The sequence below is a fragment of the Lethenteron reissneri genome, chromosome 35 (assembly GCF_015708825.2).
Source record: "Lethenteron reissneri isolate LAM-NWPU_2019-01 chromosome 35, ASM1570882v1, whole genome shotgun sequence".
Lineage (NCBI taxonomy): Eukaryota > Metazoa > Chordata > Hyperoartia > Petromyzontiformes > Petromyzontidae > Lethenteron > Lethenteron reissneri.
The window spans coordinates 360,432-381,912 of NC_083813.1; the positions used below are offsets into that span (position 1 = coordinate 360,432).

Here is a 21,481-nt window from a genome sequence, read left to right on the forward strand (position 1 = left end):
GGGCGCGCCATCTTGTTTAGTTCATGGGCCCGAGAATTTTGAACGGGGACGACTCCCCCTGCCGTCGTGATTCGGAGACTCCGCTCGAGGGGTTCCCCACGCGAGCGGCTGCGTGGGGGCGCGCTGCGCACGGCAAGAGGCATCCTCCCGGGTGCCTCTGTGTGGAGTTTGTATTTCTTACTCTTTGGTTCTTTCGGTAAAGTCACGTAGGTATAAAATAAATCACAAGCGTCCGTCATCATCTTCTTTCCTGCTCTGCGTGGGTTCTTCCCCGGTGTCCTCCCATAGCTAAACCCCCACACGCAGTGGAACTGAATGAGAGCACAATATGTATGTTTACTGGAGGAATCCAATGAGCCATAAAGCTCTATTTCACAGAACGTTACACCAACAAACAAGTACACGACAGGAGTGAAAACCATAGGATAGGTAAGCAAATCACTTAAAAATATACAAAGCAAACTAAATTATATATTTTAATTTTGCCAGGCAAAGCCCACAGCTTATTGTTCAGAAGCGACCTGGCCACAAATGATAGCTCAACAAATTGGCTTATCATGTGTAAATGTACAGCAGTAAAATTATCTAAGTAATTTAAACGAATGTTACTGGCATTATCCAAAAATCCCAACGCTTGAAAAATTACTCAATTGATTAATTGAAAAATGACTCAATTGCAAATGACTAAATTTGGACCACCCTACCGCGAAAACTCGGCTAAGACTCCCCCTGTAAGAGTTTGAGACTCCAGTCCAGTCCTATCCTCGCGTCATGGTCATTGTGCTCAACTACCTGGCTTGCACCGTCATTTTTAAAAATGGAAACAAAACCCGATTCGATGACGTGCAGGGCCATCATTATATCCCTGCTCGCACCTGCACGAACATCGCTGAAACAGGGGACGGAAGATACTCTTAGTTCTTTCGGTAAAGTCACGTAAGTAAAAAATGAAGTAAAAATTAAATTAAAATAAAAAATCACGACGTTTCGGAGGCAACACAAGTCTCCGTCATCAGGCGGGACCGTCACAGCCAGATTTGCTGCATCAAGTAAGGCAGGGATTCAAGATGCAAGCTCTTAAATACAAGTTAAGGGGGAGGAGAGGGGGGGGGGAGCTTATCAGAATGTGGTAGCCAATGAATGGAACGTATCGGGAGGGGGGGGGCTAAAAGAGGGCACGAGGTGCTCGACGTGTGTTTGTGCGCAAGTCACTGTTGTTGCACATGATAACGTATTGGAAGGGGGGGGGGGCTAAAAGAGAGCACGGGGTGCAAGTGTACGTGGACATGCCTGTGCACAAGCACCTGTTGATGCACAAGATAGAAAAGAACAAAAATGCCCATGTTTATACCAGTGTTGGCTGACAAAGAGAGTACTGTTGAACGCTGGGGGATGTTAACACTAAGTAAAGTAAAAGTGCCTGTCAGATAAGATGGTCCAAAAATGTGTAGTTAAATCTTTTTTACTTGGTTAATAACATCTTTCCAATGATTACTAAGTTTGTACCCATCATCACGGTTGAAATTATGTCTGTGTTTGTATTTCTGAATGGCTTCGTGTACAAACCTTTGATGGTAGCTAGAGGGTTTGCAGAGCACCTTAGTCTCGGAAAAAACAATATCATGAGAGCCCACCGCGTTGTAGCAATGATCGGCAATGGCGGAAGACTCAATTTTACCGTGTTTCAAATCTGACTTGTGCTCGCGGACACGATCAGAGACATGACGTTTCGTTTCCCCAATGTAACAGTCACCACAGCTGCAACTCAGTTTATAGACTCCAGGGTATTGCAAGTCAGGGATGACATCCTTCACAGATGGAATTAGATCATATGTTATGTACTGTACTGAATCGGACTTGGATCTTATGTTTGTTTAGAATTTTGGAGATCTTTTTGGTCACGCCTGCTATGTATGGCAACGTGATAGTTTTGATCGGAGTTTCAAGTGGCTGTTTCTGTGTGGTGGGAGAAACAGCTTGGCGGATGATGCGTTCAGAGTATCCGTTCATCCTGAGGGCCCGATGTACATGTCTTAATTCACTGGCCAGGTGGTGTTGGTCAGAAATGCCATGAAGCTCTGTGGTATAGCGTTTTGATGAGATAATTATTTTGAGATGGGTGGTGGTGGGAATCCGGTTTCAAGTAGGAATCTGTGTGGGTGGCTTTCCTGTAGACAGAATGTCCCAAGGATCCGTCAGGTCTCCTCTCAAACAGAATATCTAAGAATGGTAGTTTACCATCTTTCTCCACTTCCATGGTGAATCTGATGGATGGGTGTCTGGAATTGATGTGGTCCAAGAAGTGGTTCAATGCTGGGAGGCCATGTGGCCAAATGACGAAAGTGTCATCCACATACCTCTTCCACAGGGAAGGACGCAGGGTGGATGTCTGGATGGCGTCTGATTCAAACTTTTCCATGAACATGTTGGCTATCACTGGTGACAAGGGGGAGACCATAGGGGTACCCTCATTCTGTTTGTAGAAGGTGCCATTCCAGGTAAAATAAGTGTTGGTGAGGCAATGCCTAACCAGCGCAGGTACATCCGAATTCAATCCATGTTGGACCAAGTCCTCAATTATTGTTAGGGTGTCAGGCACTGGAACTTTGGTAAATAGAGATACTACATCAAAACTGACGAGGATATAATCAGGAGATAGTACCATGTCCTTGACCATAGAGACTAATTGGGTTGAGTTGAGTACTGCCGAAGAGGTCTTGCCTGTGAAGGGAGTTGATCGTTGGGTTGTAGCGGGGTGCCTTCTTTATGGATCTTGGGAAGACCATAGAGTCTGGGAGGTCTAGCCGCCGAGGGTTTTAGAGGGACGTTTGGTTGGTTCGATTAGGGAAGTCGAACTCGTGATGATCTTGTTGGTTTTTGTCGTTAGGCTGTTAGTAGGATCGCTTTTAATTTTGGAGTAACTCCCATCATTAAGTAGGTCCAGGATTTTGTTGTATGATTCTTTATCCATGATGACCGTGGCATTGCCCTTGTCTGCCGAGAGGATGACTATATCATTTTTTTTTGTTCGCAAGTTCAGAGCATTCGTTTTTGCTAATGTTACAAGTGGGTTTCTTAGTATTCTTAAGAATCGTGGCTATTTCAGCTCCTGCTACATCCGCATGGATGTGTCCTATGCCTCTGAGGGCAACATCAACCTGAGAAATGACATCCTCTACTGGTATATATTTAGGGGTGACAGCGAAATTTAGTCCTTTGGCCGGTACCGTTTTCAGATTGTCAGAAATTGGGATGTTACTCTGATTAATAACGGTCTTGTTGACATCCAGCATTGTGATTTGTGGCTCCGATTTCTTCTTAGATAGGAGGTTGAATTTAGAAATCAGGTTGGCTTTGCATTTGGCTGACAGTGAGTCAGCAGAAGCAGAAGTTGTCAATGTGGTTCCAATCAGAAGGGGACATTTTTTTGTGTTAACATCCAAGGCCTAAATATATATATATATAATATTTATAAGTAACAGTTTATAATATTTCATGCGAGGAGTGATCTGCACATACAGATAATTGGTTGCTTATGTAGACAATGTACTGTATTTTATTCCGTAAACAATGTTATTGATTTATGAATTAATGTTCACGGAAGGTCTGCTTCAGTATGTTTGTCCACTTCTGTGACAGGAGTGTTTTGCAATTTCATGGGCAATACACGCATCGGTCTACCAAGATGGGTTCATGAATCTACTTGCTGCACTCCCATCTGACCTCACAGCTCAGTAAGTTTTGGCGATTCACAGATCTGTCATCAACCCCAGCCTCGAAAGCACTTGGATATGGGCGAGTGCCGTGATGTTAACAGAGAAAGAGCAACATTCCAAACCGTCATGCTTTTTGTTTAAACTTTAATTCTATCAAGACTGCCAAGTTGTGATATGTGCACAGCTAAAAGCACATGCAAGCTTAAACATATACACGACGATGTCAGACGTAAAAAAGAAATTTTCAATTCTATTTGAGTGTTTACAAAAATAACGACATGTGGCTCTTTTCTAAGTTCCCTTCACAGTGATTACAAAACAAAATTTCCCCACGTAATTGAACGGTGGTGAGAATTTAAAGGTGTAAGCTTAAGCACAACCCACAAGCTCATAAAGCGTCTGTGCAATTGAACAGAGCCCAACACAATAAAGCTTTCATGTTTCTAGCCAAAGCTCTTTCACAGCGAAAAACGGCTGCAGTTGTGAAGCATATTGCACGTCCCAAGCGTCCACCAGTATGATCGTACACGTTTAAGGTACCGATTAGGGCTGAACGATTTGGGCAAAATATCTAATTGCGATTTTTCTGACAGATATTGCGATTTGATTTACGATTAAACATTTTAAAGTCAAGCTTCAAGTTCAATATTCACTGTGTAATAGATTTAAAACACGTGATGGAGCATTACCACATGATACCATCAAAATATGAACTGCTCTATATATTATAATGCAAGGATGATAACTTAAAATAGATTACTTGCTTCCAACATGTATTTATAAAAATAATGTTAATTGAAATAGAACAAAACATAGAACAATTGTTAAGTTTAACACGTAGCCTTAGCGACCAATATCATCCATAAGAGGTTTTTGGGTTAGATCGCGTAAATATATAAATGTTTCGTTAAAACCCGCCACTACCCGATACAGCCAACTAGTAAGGATTGTCACGTAAACAGAACGTGCCAATTCGTCGCTAGTACAGCACTAACTGGTGTGTTGCAGAGCCAAGCCACAACATTTACAATCTGAGTATTCAGATTGTAAAGTTGGCTGTGTTGGGTGTTGGTGGGTTTTAACGACACATTTATATATTTACGCGATCTAACCGAAAAAAACCTCTATGATGAACAATTGTTAAGTTAAATAAACAAAAGTTATAATAATAATAAAAACAATTCCAATAAGAAAGTAATAGGACTTTTAAAATCGCAAATAATCACAGTCTTTGCGATTTGCTAATCGCATTGTTTCAAATTGCGATTTCGATTTGAAATCGAACAATCGTTCAGCCCTAGTACTGATATACTGATGTACAGAATATTCCACCGCTGAGAAGTTTCAGCCGCTGTGCGTTACTACAAATACGAGAGGTTTGGCGATGTTGTCCAGCTACAATGTAGAATGGATAAACTGTTAATTGCATGTTAAATTACTGACAATTTACATGAAGTAAACAACAAAAATATTACTCGACATTACCCGAAAGATAAACTGACTAAAAGGTTACTCAATATCTGGCGATGAAAGCCACACTTTTCATGATGATACTATAATGCATAGTGATGCGGATCCTTAATCTTTGCACTCTATTAGGTTCACAGGGGTTTAATTGAGGCTTTTGTAATGAACTGAATGCAATAAGATTTCCATGGCTGATACAGCCTCACCAGATACACACACACAAGCACTCACTCGCACACACGACTGCGAGGTGGACTTCGTAAAGCTCATTTATTATCATAGGCAATTCCGGGGTACTTCAAAAGGTAATCGGTCTGATTACTTACGTTCATAGATAAATTCTTATTTGCGATTTTACGAGTAATGTAATGTTTGATTACTTCAAATAAAGAGAGAAATAGTATTCGTTTATGTTGTGTGGAGCGGTGGCACAGTGCTTAGTGCACTGCACTATAAATCCTAAGTTCGATTCCGGGCCAGAACAACATCAGTGGTGAGTATAGCCCTCTGTGTTTTTAGATGTGTACCGAGTGTTGTTCGGTGCAACCCAAAAGCACACCAGAGCGCAAGCGAGCACAACTTGCGAAAACCTACACACGGGTAGAATCATTGGTGAGATATCCGAATCCTGGGGGCCCCTTTATCAACCCGCACTGACCTGCATGGTGAAATATGGTTAAACAACCCCATGACCGACACGGCATGGGGAGAGTTTTATCCAGTACTGGATTAATTGCTACGAATTAGTTTAATTTGCTTTGTGGTATATATTTTCCAACAATTGGTACCGATGTTTAATTAGCTTTGCATTGATGCCATCCTCGCATTAAACAAATGCTGTCAACTTGATTTCGCATTAATTGCTTGGCACAATCATTGTGTAAAACATTATAAAAGTAATCAGTTGATGCATGCCATGTAAAAATGACCGATTACACACTAAAAACAGGATACGGATCACTGCTTACGATGCGTAAAATATTACTGCCAAATTCTGGCTGTGCAGGACAATTTGACAGTTTAATTGTTGTCGATATGGGAGACCAGTTTCCATTTCAGATATTGCCATAACGTTTACAACACTTACATGTATGTATAAACCACTTCTGTGAATTAAAATACGGTACAAAACGCACTCTAACCTCAAACGATTCATGGAGGATATGAGTCATGGCAGGGAGATATTTTATCGGTTTAACTTTTTCAAAACCAACGATAAATACGCTTTCGGTTTTGAGGCAAATTAAACAATTTTCAAACAGTTGTTTCAAGCGACGTAACTTGCGTCTTAACACAGCACCGAACACTCAAATACATTGGGTGTCAGGGAGATTGTAATTTGGTGTGACAGAAACTGTTGGGAGGGGCTTAGTCCTATGTTTCAACTAAACATGCAGTTTCAAGACCAGGCTGCAGTCAGCCTGGAGCTGTCCTGGCACCATCCCAGCACCTTTTGGATACATCCTCTTGAACCGTGTGGTCCAAGCCCGTTCCTCAGGCAGCAAATCAAAAGTCAAAGTGATATCCTGGAAAATGAGCATTGCGATGCGCTTCTCATCTCCTGTTTACAGCCCTGAGCCAGTGGTGGAAATCCTACATTACTATGGTGGGGGTGAGTCTGTCTATCCATAGGATAACCACTTGACCTCCCCACAAAGCGCGACTTCTTTTACTTGTACTAACCCCGGAGGGATGATGAGCCGGGTGAAACACTGACCAGAATTTGAACTCACATCCCTTCCATTTGGGAACCGCTTGCTCGACTGCTGAGCCACCTGGCCAATTTACGATTGGTGGAGGACATTCTGTTGCAAGGTTTTCAAGGATGGTACAGAATCAAATTTTTATTTATACTGGAGGAATCCGATGAGCTATGAAGCTTTTTTCAACAGATGTCCAGTAGGGGCGGATCAGAGAGATATAACGACACATGATACAAAAACACAATATGAGTGCAAGGTATAGGAAGGGTAAGCAAATCACTTTAAAAATAAACTTTTTATTTTACCAGGTAAGGCCCACTGAGCTATTAGTTTCTTTTTCAGAAGTGACCTGGCTACAAATGATAGCTCAACAAAGTGGCTTATCACGTGGAAATTTATATCAGCCAAACATTCTAAATAATCTATAACTGGGCATGTATGAATTTGGGACTTTCATTAGTTTTTGCATTGATTTCCGAGTTCTGGAAATGTGGTCGTGTGGGTGTGAGAGCGTTAAAAATGCTCTGGATGTAGGAATGTCACAGCGAACGCTCTGCGATGTGTAACGTATGGCTGTACTGTCATTCAAGGCTCTCATATTCATGAGATATGTAGCTCAAGTTCTCCGAGGGGGGATCCAATGGACGATGGTATTTTGTTCAAATATAAAATGTGCTTTCAATTAAGAGTTACTGTGCTATATGCTATCAATGGGACATGCAATATTACCATCTTCCATCAAAAATAATACCCAGACACTTACCTTTGATGCATATCCAGTGCAACACGTCATACAGAATCTGGTCAAAAGCCCGAAATACAACAAGTACAGCCTTCAACCTGTAACAATGCTGCAACAGACTGAAACCCGTTAAAACTAAACACTGTATCTCTAGATCATGACAAACATTGCTTCTTTACCTGAACTGAGAAATTAAATGACAGACTAAATAATGTTCTCATCATTGCCTTGAATTAAACTGGAAATATTTCGATTTAATAATCTAAAGCAATTAAAGTAATTAAAAACATTTTCTTCTTACAATAGCTAAACATTGGGTGGAGCAATTACTTTTGGGGTAATAACTGTTACACTTTTTACAAGCAGCCTTTGTCAAGTTGTTACAAATGTAGCACTACCAGCAAGAATACAACTGAGCGTTTTTATAGCTATAGCACATTGATCAGTGATTATTTTATCCATATCAGCGTGACGATACCGGTTTAACGTCTTAGTGTTCTGTACACAGCATTTTGGAATTTCTGACAACCCTAAGAATGCACTGAACATATTATGCTAGAACTTCGCTTGTGGCAGCACACATATGGGCAGTATTAATATATAGGCTTAATATATAGGCTGCCAGTCCTTATCACCCCACTCATCCCCCATCTTGTTGGACTTTTTCACTCCAAAGGTTATGCCCTTACCACTGCCACTGCCTCCTGGTTTGCTGCCTCCTCCTGCACCTGCAGAAGCGCTGCCCTCCTCCCCTTCGTCCCAGCTTTCTTCTACTTCGGTGCTATCTGGAGGAGAGTCGCACTGCAGAGGCTGCCAGCCCTCTGAACTCGTTTTGGGTTTTGTCTGTCCCTCTTCTCCAACAGACCGTGCTCCAAATGAAACCCAACTCTCGGCTTTCGGAGACCGCTGGCCTTCCTTCTTTGCAAAAAACTCTTGGCTCACCGCCGCTTCCCCTTCTCCAGCTGCCGACCTGTGGAAAACAAAGCGATGGGATGGTGGAGGTCAAAAGTGAAATTTTGGGCGTGATTGTAGTAGGGTTTGCTACCTTTTTCATCAGACCAAACCCGGACATATTTCTCATGCGGCCTCCATCATCATCGTCGTCATCACGAGCCATGGGCAGATAGCCCTGTAGGTGTCCACTGCACATTTCGTAATTTGTTTGCACTTTTCTCTGTCTTGTGCCAATATGCTCAAGTAGTGCCACATCTTTCTGGCACCAATCTCTTACGTGGTCGTCAAGCCATCCTCTGTCAGGTCTTCCTCTCTTTCCGGTTCCTTCTATTTTTCTGGAAAAACACACTTTTAATTTTCCTGTTGTTGTCCATCCTACAGATGTGTCCAAATGGTTCCAGTTTACTTCGCATCGCTGCCTCCATCATTAGGTCTTCTTCCATGGTGCGAGCTTTTTCTTACCTCTACTTTGGTCACTCAGTCAGCCGAGGTCTATCAAAACTGTGCAATGTACGTACTCTATCTTAATTTTGGAGCTTTCGTGACTGCAGGAATTATTCTTTGGTTTTTTCGGTAAAGTCACGTATAAAAATAAAATAATAAATTAAATAATAGCATACGACGTTTCGATTGCAACACAAGCAATCATCATCAGGTATAATGAAATAGCGACATAGAATATAACCAGAAAACTATAGACAGACATATAAGCAGACAGATATCACCAAGATACATAGAGAGAGCAACCCAGGTACAGAGAGAGGTGATCGTCTCTGTGGGGTGGCCTTAAATAGACAGAGGGGGGCGGAGGCAGAGAGAGGGAGGGGGTAGGGAAAACATTTACATGTCAATGAGTACGAAGGGAGGGGAGTAAGGTAAGCAGGCATAGAGGGAGACAGAACACACTAAATTAAATAACCTAGCAAAGTATCGAAATGTTATGTAAAACGACACAGAGAGTCGGTCAACACACAATTAACGCATTGCCTGGTCGATTACGTATTTCAAAGATTGCTAAGTTAGAATTTAAGTGTGAAAATTCCAAAGAAAGACAAAACATAAAAAAAGAGGAACGGAGACACACAGACAGAGCAGAACCTAAGAACGATACAAAACGAGTGTAGACAGAGAAGGTTATTTAGGTTGCTAGGTTATTTAATTCAGTGTGTTCTGTCTCCCTCTAAGCCTGCTTACCTTACTCCCCTCCCTTCGTACTCATTGACATGTAAATGTTTTCCCTACCCCCTCCCTCTCTCTGCCTCCGCCCCCCTCTGTCTATTTAAGGCCACCCCACAGAGACGATCACCTCTCTCTGTACCTGGGTTGCTCTCTCTATGTATCTTGGTGATATCTGTCTGCTTATATGTCTGTCTATAGTTTTCTGGTTATATTCTATGTCGCTATTTCATTATACCTGATGATGATTGCTTGTGTTGCAATCGAAACGTCGTATGCTATTATTTAATTTATTATTTTATTTTTATACGTGACTTTACCGAAAAAACCAAAGAATAAGTACGTACTCTAATTAAGTTCATGACTTAATACGTCAGTTTCACAGACAATATTACAATTAAAAGTAGATTTTAGGTTAGGCAGTGTAAATGATCTGATCAAATCTGTAGTTAAGACCCTTCACCACCCCACACAACCAAGCAAATTAAATGGATCGTGTGCAAGCGTGTAACGTGCCAATTATGATTGTGTCAGCTCATTGGTAAGTTGAAGAGCAATTCTCACAACCGCATTTAACAAATGTCCCTTCACTGGCTCCCTGTCCATACCCATATTGATTTTAAGATTCTCCTGCTGGTTTTCAATGCCTTATATGGACTTACTCCTCCCTACATTCATGACTTCCTTTAGCCATATATTCCATCAAGATCATTAAAATATAAAGATTTTGCATTGCTCACTCTCCCACTGTCTAGGCTTCACACTTGAGGTAGCGGTGCTTTTGCAATTGCAGCAGCTAAACTCTGGAACTCGTTGTCCCGAGGTCAGGACTTCCAAGACATTTACAGATCTTCAAACCTCGACTAAAAACGTATCTGTTTCAAATGGCTTTCTCTCTCTTTCGTTATTTTCAAACGTCTCTCATTTCTTATTTCCTTGGTTGATGTTAAACTATTTCCGTCTTTCCATGCATAGCGATTGTTTAAGGGGCGCTTTATAAATTTGATTATTAATTGCTATACTTGCTTAGATTATTCCGTGGTATAACCCAAAACGCAATTATTAATCAGCGTTTATCCTGTGGAGGGAGCTGGTCCCCATTATGGGAATGTGGAATTTCCACCACTGACTTAGGGCTGCCAACGTAGATGCAGACTGCCAAGGGACATGTCATGTATTTTCTCATCTGTGGATCTTCAAGTGTTTATAATTGTTTAATTGGATGATACATGACACCAAAGGCATGTTGTACGAATGATAAATCGTTCTTACAAAATTAAACAGCGCATTGCCCACGGTTGCTACTGGTCTGATTGCATTGTGGGAGAGGATGAACTACAATCTGCATTCTACCCCGCTGTAACAATTCATCATCACTTTAACTCTTTCCCGTTCAGAGATGACTGCAAGTTGCAGGGTGGGATCCCGTTCATCGCTGAATCTTGGAACGCGGTTCAGCGTTAACTTTAGAGATACATAGTGCCGTTGTTTTTAAAGCTGTTGTACTCACCACAGAGAACTGTAACGACACGACCGCACTCTACAATAGCTGGTGCCACACTGTGCCACACACCTTCCTGCATGGCCTTGTGGGAGCCTCGGTACCAATAAAGTTCATTAATTTAAATTTTTATTCCGATGATGTACACGTACGTGACATACACGTACATCATCAGTTCGAAACAGGAGAAAACGGGAAAGGGTTAATACACTAGCCTCGCATTACAGGGGCAGCCAAGACCGCAGCTTGCTAGCCACATGCGGATCCCGAGCAGTTCCAGTGCGGCTTGATAGAGACGCAGCTCATGATTAACTTTTCAATACTTTATTTGAAACAAGATAAATTTGTAGAAGCGTGAATGGCGCAAGGTACTTGCCCCTGGCAGCGGTGCGGGACACAAGGACTCCCAGGGCACTCCCGCAAATGTCTAAACTCAAATTATCCGAACAGCCAATAAGTGTGAGTGAACCAGACGTGTGAGCCCCACGTGTGTCCTGTGGCTATCGGCCATTTTGCTATGGGGCTCATAGGGGAAGGAAAGTTGACAACCGTCCGTGGCATTATTAAACAATTGCAATATATCACTGTATGTATATCTCAGTATTGCAATTCTGGTTGGCGTCAAAAGGGTTCTACTCAATGGTAAGGTTATGATTTTAAATTCTTGTAGAATAACACAGCCCATCATCTCTGTCAGGTTGATAAAATGAGTACCCCTTTCAGCAAAGTCAAAAGGAGTTTTCCTTTTCAGAGAATCACCCCCGATAAAGGAATGGAGAATTTCCGCCACTGGTTCAGGCTCCCCGTTTGAGCGAAGCACACTCGCAATCGTTTGAGTGCATGGAGATAGGTTCATCATAATAATTTAGAGTTTGTAACGTGCACAGTTTTCATTAACTTTTAGAACTGGCACAAACAGTTGCCGAAGCTCTGTGGCCCTATATTTGGATGCATTGCCAATTCTATGACTGAGTGGTTATATATGTGGGAAGAAACTCTGGGATGAAAAGGGGTAACACTCAATCCCTATGCCATGATGAGCTAGGAGACAACCATCTAGAAACACCCGTTTAGAGTATTTGGCAGCTATAAATTTCCACATGATAAGGCACTTCATTGGGCTATCGATTGTGGCCAGGTCACTTCTGAAATAGAGCTACATAGCTCAGTGGGCCTTACCTGGTAAAATAAAATAGTTTAAATCGTTTTAGTGGGTTTGGGAGTTTCACAAATGTGTGTGATCCACTGACCCTTGCCTCCCCCAGTGCTGTATCACAGAGCACGTACAGCACAGCCACCAGCGATACGTCGTCAATCACAGCCACGGATGTGATGCTCACCCCTCCAGCAGAGGAGAGTCGTTTCCCGAGAGACGCTCATGGCCTCCGTGCTTATTCGAGAACATGGAGGTCACTTCCTTCCAGCCTTTCATCCCTTGTCCCTGAAAAACTACAAAGAACATTAAGAGGTAAAGGTTTCAGTGTTATTTTCTCCCCATCAAATGTTTAAAGACAGCTTCACTGCTAAATTCCACATGCAGTGTTCCAGCATTTGAGCTGTGACTCCAGAGAAAATGTTTTCAAAAGCTTTGAGTTACAGGAAACACTTACCAATACATATTGTTGAAAGCACCAGCAGAAATCAGAAAAGAATTGCATAATTTTTGGTTAATGCAAGTTTACTCACCAAAATCATCCAAGACAAACACAACAAGAGGATCAAAAGCAAACGTTGTAATAGAAATGAGCAATAGAAAGTAATGAAAAATAGCAATATGTGTGCACGTGCCAAAGTCCTGATCACCCCCCCCCCACCTCCGTATTAAACCTGCACGCACATGTCCATACACTTTTAAGTCTTGTTAAGTCTAGGTTTAAAACTAATTTATTTAGAACTGCTTTTTGTGTTTAGTTTGTTGTTCTTCCCCTGCACCTCTGATGAGCATGGTTGGCTACATACAGTGCGAAAGAAGTTCAACATATAGGGAGAGAAAAAAGTATTTGATCCCCTGCTGATTTTGTACGTTTGCCCACTGACAAAGAAATGATCAGTCTATAATTTTAATGGTAGGTTTATTTGAACAGTGAGAGACAGTATAACAACAACAAAAAATCCAGAAAACACATGTCAAAAATGTAAAAAAATTCATTTGCATTTTAATGAAGGAAATAAGTATTTGACCCCCTCTCAATCAGAAAGATTTCTGGCTCCCAGGTGTCTTTTATACAGGTAACGAGCTGAGATTAGGAGCACACTCTTAAAGCGAGTGCTCCTAATCTCAGCTTGTTATCTGTGTAATGCGAGCAAGAACAGGGTGGTTGCTGGCCTCCGCGCCACTCACACGGCCCGGAGTATTGGGGGGCGGAGCCTGGTCGGCGGAGCGTGTGGGAGGAGCCACTGCTCACCTCGGCTCCAATGGGAGACGGGGTGAACGGGGGGCGGAGACGGGGGCAGTACGGGAAGGAGGAGTCAGGGTCACGTGATGGGGAAGATGTAAGGAGAGAGCCGGAAGAGATCGAGAGGTTGGAAGAGTGTGAGAATAGAGAGGAAGCCACGCTGGGCAGTGGCGGAGAAGTGGCGCCATTTGCCACGTGGTCGGAGACCTACGCGCACCGTAGGCCAGTGGTGTGCGTGGGGTGCCGGGGCTAGCAGAGTGTGGAGGGGCTAGCAGAGTGTGCGGGGCACACGTAGCTAGTGAGTGGCTAGCAGGGTGTGCGGGGGCACACGGACCAGCGGTATGGCTGGCGGCGTGTGCGGAGGGGCACACGGAGGAAGCAGAGCGGCCGCGGTGTGGGCGAGGGCCACAGGGAGCGTGCGCGGGGCGCACGGCAGAGGCAGCGCGGGTCCGGACGAGGACCAGCGGGGTGCAAGACAAGAACCCAAATAAAGGACGAACGGAGACCTACATCGCCTGACCGAGTCCTTTATTGCACTGGTGTCAGAAGTGGTACGAGATGTCTAAACATCTCAAGAAAAAGAACATACCTGCACCATCTTCTGAAGATAAAGACGATCTTCCAGCGGCGGTGGCGCTCCCGACGATAGAAGGCGGAGGCGAAGTGGGGACGGGCGACGCGCTAGGAGTGCAAGATGTCGTCGGGGCGGCCGGGCCGTCTGCATCAACGGGCGCCGAGGAGGGCTGGCGACACGTGACGGCCCAACTTGATTCGCTGCGGGCTGTTTTGATGCAATTACGCACCCTGGTGACAACAGCGACGAGGCCGGATCGCCCAAGCGGGGAGCCTTCGAGTGGGGCCGAGCCGTCCGCCATTGGAGCCTGTGCGACGCTTCCCGCCCTCTCCGACACGCGGCAGGACGCCGCCATCTTGGGCGTGGTCGGGGACGAACCGCGGGAAGCCGTCATCTTGTTGCCTCCACCGCGGGAAGCCGCCATCTTGACCCCGCCGCAAGGAGACGCCATCTTGTCGCGACTGCGTGGAACACCTGCAGCGGGAGACGGCGACTCGGGGACCCGCAGCCATCGTATGACGACGGTCAAGGAGTTCTCGATCGGCGGGGATTGGAGTGCATTTGCCTGCCGTTTTGAGGCGGCGGTCCGATCCGCCAAGTGGACGGATGCGGAAGCCTTGGAGGTCCTACCGACGCTCCTGGACGACGAGTCTGTGAGGTTCTTCCGCTCCATCAAGGCCGCGAGGAAGACGACGCTAAAAGGGGTGTTCGAGGAAATGGCGGAGGCTTATGAGCCCCCGGACGACGCACATCGCAGATTCGTGCAGCGGCAACGGGCACCAGAAGAATCGCCAGTGACTTTCCGGGGCGCTGTGTTGGAGCTGGCTATGGCCGCATATCCGGACACAGAGCCCGACTTGCTGGAGCCTTTAATATTGGGCAAGATGTTGGAGTTGTCCAGGGATTTGGGCATCCCCATGCCGGTGTGCGGCCACGAACAGCTGACCTCACGGATAGAGGCTAAGTGCCTGGACGCGCAATTCAACCTGCGCCGGTGGGAGCAGGTGACGGCCTGGACGGCAAGCCCCAACATCGAAGGCGGTGCCACAGGGTGGGATCCATCCAAAGCTGTCTACGTACGGGACGAGAAGGGGCCTGAGGCGCTGGCGGCAGTATCGACCCAATGGCCTACTCGAGGGGGAGCGGAGTTGCGCTCGGGGCCACCGTTGCGGGATCGCCAAGACAGAGGGGGTGCCGGACGACGAGCCGACTTGTCGTGCTTCCGCTGCGGCCGTCGGGGGCACTTCGCCAGGGAGTGTTGGGCTCGCTCTCGGCCGCCGCTCCAGCAGGAGGCCCCTGCCAAGGACGCGACATGGCAAGATCACCCACGACAGGCAAGTCGGTACGCATCAGACACCCGGCAAAGCCTGTCATCTCATGCATCACCATCGCTACGCGGTCCGGATGGCATTACTAACGGGGGGGCGCTGAGAGATCCGCGTCGCTCGCTGACGCAATGGCGGAAATTGGCGCGGAGGGTGGTTGCGGCCGCTACTGGGTCGTCCACTGTGCCGGGTTCGATCCAAGGGGTCAACGTGCGCATTTTGGTGGACTCGGGTGCGTCTGCGACCATTATCTCCGACGTGATATTCCATCTCCTGTCCATTCCGCCAGGGCGGGTACGACCGGTTTATGACTCTTGCATAGCGGCGAACGGGGGAAGTATGGGCATTGTGGGTCAGGTGGACGCCAGCATATCGGTTGGGGGTGTTTCGGCTTCAGGGACGGTGTTGATTTCCAGGTCCCTCGCGGTGCCCTGCTTGTTGGGGACCGATTTCCTGGCGAAAATGCCCATTCAGATAAGGGTGGATCAGAATTGTATCGAATTACCGGGGGGCCGCAAAATTTCTTTCTTTCATCCTGGGGGCAGTCCGCTCCTGACCGCCAGGTGCAGGCGCTGTCTAAGGTATCGGTTGATATTCCACCTGGCTCGCAGATGCTTATTCCGCTGTGGTATCGGAAACCAGTGCCGGGAATCGAGGGTGCGGTGGGCGTGTTGTTGTCGCCGTCCAATGCTATAACGGGTGGCTTGACGCTGGTCGGGGCACAGACAATTGTTCGGCCGGGTCAGCCTCCGTTTTTACAAGTGTTGAATGGGAGCGCGGATAATGTTATTGTGCCGCCCGGAATGGTTTTGGCTCATGCTACGACTGCTTTCACGGCCCATGACGATCGGGGCCGCCGGGGCCTCATAGGGGGGGTCTCGGCCTCCACGGATCAGGATGATCGCTGGGTTGCCGAGTTGTGCCGGGAAAATGCGTCCTTGACTGGGGACCAACGGTCCGCGCTTCGCGCGCTGTTGGGAAAGTATTCCGACGTCTTTAGTTCGGACGATTTCGATTTGGGACGCACCTCCTTGCTCTCCCACCATATTGATACGGGGGATGCCGCTCCGATTCGGATGAACCCTCATCGATTGAGTCCGACGGAGCGGGATCATGTACCCGGCGCGGTGGAGGATATGCTGGCCGCTGACATTATTTCCCCGTCCAACAGTCCGTGGGGCGCCCCGGTGGTCCTTTTGAAGAAAAAGGATGGGAAATTGCGATTTTGTGTCGATTTTCGCAAGTTAAATAAGGTGTCAGTTGCGGACGCGTACCCCCTGCCGCGTATGGATGATTCCCTCGATGGCTTGTCTGGGGAAATTTTTTTTTCGGGATTCTGGCAACTTCCCCTGGACGAGTCCTCGAGGGAAAAGATGGCTTTTTGTACACCGCAGGGCTTGTTTCAGTTTGTCTTCCCATGGGCTTGAACGCCGCCCCGGCGACGTTTTAGCGGCTCATGGAGCTCGTGTTGGCCGGTCTGCAGTGGGACACGTGTTTGATATATTTAGATGATGTTATCGTCTTCAGCCGCACGTTTGAGGAACATCTGCGGAGATTGGACGCGGTGTTTGCTAGGATGCGTTCCGCCAATTTGAAATTTAAGCCCAAAAAGTGTCACCTATTGCAGCGATCTGTGCGCTATTTGGGCCACATAGTCAGTTCGGACGGGGTGGCCACGGACCCGGAGAAGACAGCGTGCGTCCGAAACTGGCCGACTCCGACCACAGTGGGGGACGTGCGTCGGTTCGTTGGGTTCGCTTCCTATTACCGCAGGTTCGTTCCAAATTTTCCCACGATCGCTAGGCCGTTGCACCACCTCACGGTGAAGGGCTGGAGGTTCAGCTGGGGACCGACGGAGGAGGCGGCGTTTCAGAGCCTACGCGATCGTTCGGCGTTGGCGTCGACGCTGGACTATCCAGATTTTACTCGCCCTTTTATTCTGGATACTGACGCGAGTGACACCGGGATTGGGGCCGTTTTGTCCCAGTCTAAGGGCGGCGTCGAACGCGTGGTGGCTTACGGTAGCCGCGTGTTGTTTCCGGTGGAGACCCGCTACTGGGTTACTCGTCGGGAACTCTTGGCCATAGTGCATTTTCTTCGACAATATCGGCCGTATCTTTACGGCCGTACGTTTATTGTGCGCATGGACCATGCGGCTTTGCAATATTCCCTGAGGGTTGACCAACCGTCTGGCCAATTGGCATGATGGTTGGAAACCCTGCAGGAATTTAATTTGAGATTCAGTATCGTAAAGGATCGCGTCACGCGAACGCGGACGCACTCTCCAGATTGCCGCAGGGGTCCCTTTGTGCCTGCGTTTCGGGCACGAATAGGTGCACACGGGTTCCGCTGCCGCCTCGGCCTGTTATGTCCGATGTGGAGGTGCCTGAGGCTCCCGCGTGTCCAGAAATGGCTGATGGGGTTTTGAATCTGCCGCGTTCGGTATGGGTTCGCGAGCAATTGCTCGATGAATCGCTGGGGGCCTTGCGGGGTCGGGCTGCGAAGGAGAGACGTGGACCGCTGTCCGATGGGATGCCGGGAGCTGCTCTCCGGGATGGCTTGTTGATGTGGAGGGAAGGGTTGCACGATCGCTGGCATCTTGTTGTACCGCCATCGTTGCGATATGAGTTGATTCGGGCTCTGTTACATCTCGGGGTGCAGAAAACCTTGTTGACGTTACAGCGGGATTATTTTTGCCACGGCATGACGACTGATGTCGTCGGGCACATTCGGGCGTGCTCCGACTGTGCTCGGCGGAAACCGCCTAAACACCCATATGTTCCACCAGTGCAGTCCATACAGGTGTCACGGATTAACGAGTTGGTGGAGTTGGATATTTTGGGACCCTTTCTGCCGTCCGCTCAGTGGAATACATTTTTGTTGGTTTGGGTGGAATATCTTTCCCGCTGGCCGATGGCCTGGCCCTTAGCCGATCAGTCAGCGGCGTCTATCACGGAGGCGTTCCTGTTCGGATACGTAATGGACAAAGGGGCACCGGAAAGGTTGCTCACGGACCAAGGGCGAAATTTTTCTTCCAAACTGTTGGCCGAGGTATGCGCTGCACTGGGGACCAAGAAGGTTTGGACGTCTCTCTACCATTCGCAAACGGATGGGATAGTTGAACGGCTCAATCGGACCCTGTCGACCATGCTCTGTCATACGGTTAGCGAAAAACAGGCTGATTGGGATTTGCATATCCCTGGGGTGCTCTCCGCATACGGGATGACGCCACATGCGTCGACGGGGTACTCACCTTTCTTTTTGATGTACGGCTGCGAGAATGTGCCGCCGGTGGACGTGCAACTGAGCACGGGGGCGAAGGGTCCTGTCAAGCATCTCCCTGATTATATTCGAGACACCGTTCGTCGTGTGGCAGAGGCGCGGGAGGGATCCCGATTGGCTACAGCCAAGACCCAGGCCCGGAACGAACATTGTGCACGACGCTCGCATTGTGAGTCCCCCTGGCGGGTGGGGGACATGGCCTGGCTGCACTGCCCGCAGGTACCGGTGGGGACCTCCCCTAAGTTGCACAAACCGTGGCAGGGGCCGGTTGTGCTTATTGAGGTTCCTAGTCTGCAGTCCGCGCGTGTTCGGTTCGGATCGTGGCGCTGGTACGTTCATACGTCTCGATTGAAACCCTACGTGGCCCCGCGGATGGATGCGTCATCTCCTAATGTTGCCTTGCCGGTGTCTGTCGCGACCGACGCGCCACTGACTTTGCCTGTTCAACCTGCAAGCGCGCCTGTCGTGCCTCCTGTAGACGGACCGGCTGTGATCCTGCCGGACACGGTGATTCCTGCTCCGGGTGGGCCTACCACGGCGACGGGGACACTTGGCCCCGCTGCCCCTCCAACCCCGCCGCGGGCGCAGTTAGAGGAGGCCCCGACGACGGGCCTCTCTGGGGAACGGGACGCTGGGATTGACAGGTCTCCAACAGCGGCGGGCGGTTCCGGTCCTGCCGCTCCTAAAACCCTGTCAAGATCACGGTCCGTGCGGGGGCCGCCCCCCGTGCGGGACGGGCTGGCGACCCGCACTCGTTCTAAGTCCCTTCCCTTTCGTTAATTGTTGTTGTCCTAATATCCGTTTGTCTTGTGATTCCTGATTGTCATGTTGTTGCTCGCATTATTGTTGTTCTCTTGCAGCCGGGGACGGCTGGCTTTTTCATCAGGGGGGGGGGTCATGTAATGCGAGCAAGAACAGGGTGGTTGCTGGCCTCCACGCCACTCACACGGCCCGGAGTATTGGGGGGCGGAGCCTGGTCGGCGGAGCGTGTGGGAGGAGCTACTGCTCACCTCGGCTCCAATGGGAGACGGGGTGAACGGGGGGCGGAGACGGGGGCAGTACGGGAAGGAGGAGTCAGGGTCACGTGATGGGGAGGATATAAGGAGAGAGCCGGAAGAGATCGAGAGGTTGGAAGAGAGTGAGAATAGAGAGGAAGCCACGCTGGGCAGTGGCGGAGAAGTGGCGCCATTTGCCACGTGGTCGGAGACCTACGCGCACCATAGGCCAGCGGTGTGCGTGGGGTGCCGGGGCTAGCAGAGTGTGGAGGGGCTCGCAAAGTGTGCGGGGCACACGTAGCTAGCGAGTGGCTAGCACGGTGTGCAGGGGCACACGGACCAGCGGTGTGGCTGGCGGCATGTGCGGAGGGGCACACGGAGGAAGCAGTGCGGCCGCAGTGTGGGCAAGGGCCACAGGGAGCGTGCGCGGGGCTCACGGCAGAGGCGGCGCGGGTCCGGACGAGGACCAGTGGGGTGCGAGACAACAACCCAAATAAAGGATGAACGGAGACCTACATCGCCTGACCGAGTCCTTTATTACACCTGTATAAAAGACACCTGTTCACAGAAGCAATCAGATTCCAAACTCTCCACCATGGCCAAGACCAAAGAGCTCTCCAAGGATGTCAGGGACAAGATTGTAGACCTGCACAAGGCTGGAATGGGCTACAAGACGATCGCCAAGCAGCTTGGTGAGAAGGTGACAACAGTTGGTGCGATTATTCGCAAATGGAAGAAACACAAAATAACTGTCAATCTCTCTCGGCCTGGGGCTCCATGCAAGATCTCACCTCGTGGAGTTGCAATGATCATGAGATCGGTGAGGAATCAGTCCAGAACTACACGGGAGGTTCTTGTCAATGATCTCAAGGCAGCTGGGACTATAGTCACCAAGAAAACAGTCGGTAACACACTACGCCGTGAAGGACTGAAATCCTGCAGCGCCCGCAAGGTTCCCCTGCTCAAGAAAGCATATATACATGCCCGTCTGAAGTTTGCCAATGAACATCCGAATGATTCAGAGGACAACTGGGTGAAAGTGTTGTGGTCAGATGAGACCAAAATGGAGCTCTTTGGCATCAACTCAACTCGCCGTGTTTGGAGGAGGAGGAATGCTGCCTATGACCCCAAGAACACCATCCCCACCATCCCCACCATCAAACATGGAGGTGGAAACATTATGCTTTGGGGTGTTTTTCTGCTAAGGGGACAGGACAACTTCACCGCATCAAAGGGACGATGGACGGGGCCATGTAGCGTCAAATCTTGGGTGAGAACCTCCTTCCCTCAGCCAGGGCATTGAAAATGGGTCGTGGATGGGTATTCCAGCATGACAATGACCCAAAACACATGGCCAAGGCAACAAAGGAGTGGCTCAAGAAGAAGCACATTAAGGTCCTGGAGTGGCCGAGCCAGTCTCCAGACCTTAATCCCATAGAAAATATGTGGAGGGAGCTGAAGGTTCGAGTTGCCAAACGTCAGCCTCGAAATCTTAATGACTTGGAGAAGATCTGCAAAGAGGAATGGGACAAAATCTCTCCTGAGATGTGTGCAAACCTGGTGGCCAACTACAAGAAACGTTTGACCTCTGTGATTGCCAACAAGGGTTTTGCCACCCAGTACTAAGTCATGTTTTGCAGAGGGGCCAAA

General features: G+C 48.1%; 1 protein-coding gene across 4 annotated transcripts in view; it reads right to left on the reverse strand.

The window, feature by feature from the left end:
- Positions 1-3,857: 3,857 nt before the first annotated feature.
- LOC133350797 (ADP-ribosylation factor GTPase-activating protein 1-like) overlaps positions 3,858-21,481 on the reverse strand; it is a 43,717-nt gene continuing 26,093 nt past the window's right edge. For all 4 annotated transcript variants that reach the window (XM_061565538.1, XM_061565537.1, XM_061565536.1 and 1 more), the window contains 2 exons: positions 12,600-12,700; positions 3,858-8,598 (listed from right to left, as the gene is read on the reverse strand). In XM_061565538.1, the coding sequence (XP_061421522.1) occupies positions 8,235-8,598; positions 12,600-12,700 (465 nt within the window). In that variant the 3' untranslated portion in view covers positions 3,858-8,234. The remainder of the gene's footprint in view (positions 8,599-12,599; positions 12,701-21,481) is intronic.